Source organism: Aplysia californica, unplaced genomic scaffold (genome assembly GCF_000002075.1).
Source record: "Aplysia californica isolate F4 #8 unplaced genomic scaffold, AplCal3.0 scaffold01474, whole genome shotgun sequence".
In the NCBI taxonomy this organism is placed as follows: domain Eukaryota; kingdom Metazoa; phylum Mollusca; class Gastropoda; order Aplysiida; family Aplysiidae; genus Aplysia; species Aplysia californica.
Window position 1 is genome coordinate 27519 of NW_004798744.1, and position 3409 is coordinate 30927.

General features: G+C 39.3%; 1 protein-coding gene across 1 annotated transcript in view; it reads right to left on the reverse strand.

Annotated features, from left to right (window-relative positions):
• LOC101859221 overlaps positions 1-3409 on the reverse strand; it is a gene marked incomplete at its 5' end in the record, with an annotated part of 19881 nt that overhangs the window by 9611 nt on the left and 6861 nt on the right. Inside the window, 1 exon segment of the mRNA XM_005112898.3 lies at positions 837-911. Coding sequence (XP_005112955.2) covers positions 837-911 — 75 coding nt within the window.

The window sequence follows — 3409 nt, forward strand, 5'->3', positions numbered from 1 at the left end:
GATTGGGTTGACAGATGATAAGACGATAAACTAAAATTTATTTTAAAAATCAGCTTTATCATATCTAAAAAATATCCTTAAGTGACCCACTTGAAGATGAAGTAGACCCCGTCCAGCTCCTGCCCCTGTCTGACCAGCCTGTCTCCGAAGCCCACCTTCTGTTTCTTGAGGCTGATCACCAGCTGATTCCTCTGGCGGGGCGTCCACGAGCTGGCGTAGGGTGGGGTAAAGACATGATAGAGGTCATTTAGTTCAGGGATAGTATGTGTAAGGGGTGGCATGATAGAGGTCAGTTAGTTCAGGGATAGTATGAGAAGCTTCTTGACATGATAGAGGTCATTTTGTGCAGGGACATTTTAAGAAGAATATTGTCATAGTAAGGGTTATTTAGTGCAGGGACAGTATGTGTAAAGAGTGGCACACTGATATAATAAGGATCATTCAGAGCTAGGACAGTATGACAAGCATATTGATATGATAGAAGTTATTTAGTGCAGGAACAGTATGTGTATAGAGTGGCACATTGTTATTGCAGGGGTGATTTAGTGAAAGGACAGTATGAAAAGCATATTGACATTACAGGGCATTTAGTGCAGGAGCAGTATGTGTAAAGAGTGGCACAATATTGTCATGATAGGTGTCACTTTGTGTAAAAAGTGGCTCATTGTCATGATAACGGCCATTTAGTGCAAAGACAGTATGAGTAAAAAGTGGCATATTGTCATAATAAGGGCCATTTAGTGCAAGGACAGTATGAAAAGCATTATTGACATGATAGGGGTCATTTAGTGCAAAGACAGTATGAGGAGCGCCTTGACATGATAGAGGTATTTTACCTGAACAAAGGATTCCTCTCCACAAACTGCGTTTTGTCCTGGAACTCTCTCTCTATAAAATCCTTCACAGAGACACTGGGGACACAGGAATGCATATCGTATGACTGTATTCAGCATATAGCAGAGAAAATGAAAAAAAAATGGAACGTGTGTGCCTTAGCTCACAATGAAGAAGGCACCTATTTTGCTTCTGAAAGATTATGAGACAGGTCATATCTGCACACCAGCTTCAATTTCGATCCTCCCCCAACCCGATCGTTATCTTCTCCACTTCCCATTACCATTTCCTCCACCTCAATCAGATCACTCTCTGTCCTTCACATCCCCACTTCCTAGTTGCCCCACCCTTCCCCATTTGCACCAGCCTGTCCCCATCTACCCCACCCCATCTCTGTCTCTCCACCCCCCACCCCCCGACATACACCGGCCCTATCTCTCCATCTCCCCTACCTCACCCACAGCTCTCAGCACGTCTGCTCGTTCCTCACCTGTCATACCATTTGTTTACTTATGCTCTTTGATAAAATCAATAATAATGATGCTGATGATGATATTAATGATAATAATAATAATAATAATAATAATAATAATAATAATAATAATAATAATGATGACGGTGGTGATGATAATGATGATAATAATGATAATAATAATAATGATAATAATAATAATAATAATAATAATAATAACAATGATGATAATAATAATAATAATAATAATAATAATAATAATAATAATAATAGAAATAATAATTAAAAAAAATATTAATGCATGTAATAATACTAATAAAATGTCAACGATAAAAACCCTGCAAAAATCAGGGGCTGGAGAAGATATCCGGAAGAAATGTTCAATCGGTCACGATCTTCCACTTGACCTCTCCCTGTCCGTGAACGACGCAAAGGTCAATGAGTTCAAAGCTTCTATAGAGATCGCCGTGAAAACCTTTTCCCATACTGTTCAATCTAGACAACAAAAGCATTGAACACCGGCTTTTTCAGACTTGTTTGTTCGTACATTGCATTTAAACGTTCCCCACAGTAGAAAATGCAATATAAGGCGGCACTCCCACATTTTTTGTTAAGCGGGAGGGGGGAGCTGTGGGATTTCAAGTACAAGCAAATTTAGAATGTATATGTCAGATCGTTTTTGGTTAATATGAAGGATTTAGTGGCGGCCATTTTCAATCAGCAAGGAGGTGCTCATGACAGAAATTTTTTTTTTCAATGTTTATAATAATTTGTCTTTTTTTAAGGTAAAGAGAATTTCATATTTGTCTTTAGATCAGTGGTTGTCGACATTTTCTTACAGCCACCTTTGCCACTTTGAAGACTTAAACCCTATCCGTACGTCGTGTTTTACTATCGTATCCAATCGACATTGGGAACTCTGTGCCACCACTTTCCAAAAAGGAAATTTACTCGTTAATACGATCCGAACGCTTTGCATAGCAGTCTTTGAAAATGATTTTTTGAGAAATACTGAAAGGATGGGTAGGAAAATGTTTATCGCTATTTCTTTTAATGCTGGTATTTTTAGCCTCTCTAAATACAGTTTAGATCATCTAGGAGGCGGGCTTCATTTCTGCTTTTCGAGACTAACCCTGGCGGAGGGGGATACAAAGTCCCAATAAAAAACCCAAAGTACTCGAATAACATTCTCCATACACGAGAACCGAACTAAGGCCTTGTGCATGCGACGTTGAAGCGCCTCGCCGTTGCACCACATACATTGGTACAGGACGAGGTCTCTGAAGCTAAATTAACGTTCTACCAGGAACCATAACAACTCTGCCGTAAGCTGACAAAACGCATTAAAAAAAATTCAAAACAGTTTCGAGAAAAATGGGTTTTTGTTTTGTCAGCGTAACCATTGAAAAATAGTGTCTTTCTGAAATTTGAATTCTAATATATTAAAAAACTACTTACAGTTTCAATTAGATTTTTTCCATACAAAAATGGTAACTGATCAGACTTTGATTTAGCGAATAAAAAAAAAAAATTGGCGCCAAAATGAAAAAAAGACGTTTTGTCAGCTTACGGCAGAACTCAGGCAGACAGAAGAGCAAACAAATGGCAGAGAGTTTTATAACGGAAAGGTCTGAGCGGAAACGTCCATCTACTGGAACAGCTTTGAAAAAGTCTTTCACAGACAGGAGAAAGGGGCTAAAACAGCACCTAGACATGGATAGTTGGTGCCTCGATGAGTAAATTATTGATTGTCAGTTCAGGTAATGAAATCTTCAGCTGTGAACAGCTCGCGCCATTAGCTCATTAGTATCCTGCTGGACTACAGAGTGGAAAACCTTGGTTCAAATCCCCAACAGGGAGCTTTTAATGCTCTCAACCTGTTTAGTTCGGTCCTAACAGAGAGGTACAGACTTGCAAGAATCACCCTCCTGGGCACTGTACAAGGAGGGAGAAGGAAAGGCCGACAGAAAAAAGGATGGAAGGAGGAAAGTGGTTTCCTGGTTATCCTTAGTGCCCCAACGGCTGTCTAAGTAAGTAAGTAAGTAAGTAAGTAGGTAAGTAAGTAAGTAAGTAAGTAAGTAAGCAAGCAAGCAAGCAAGCAAG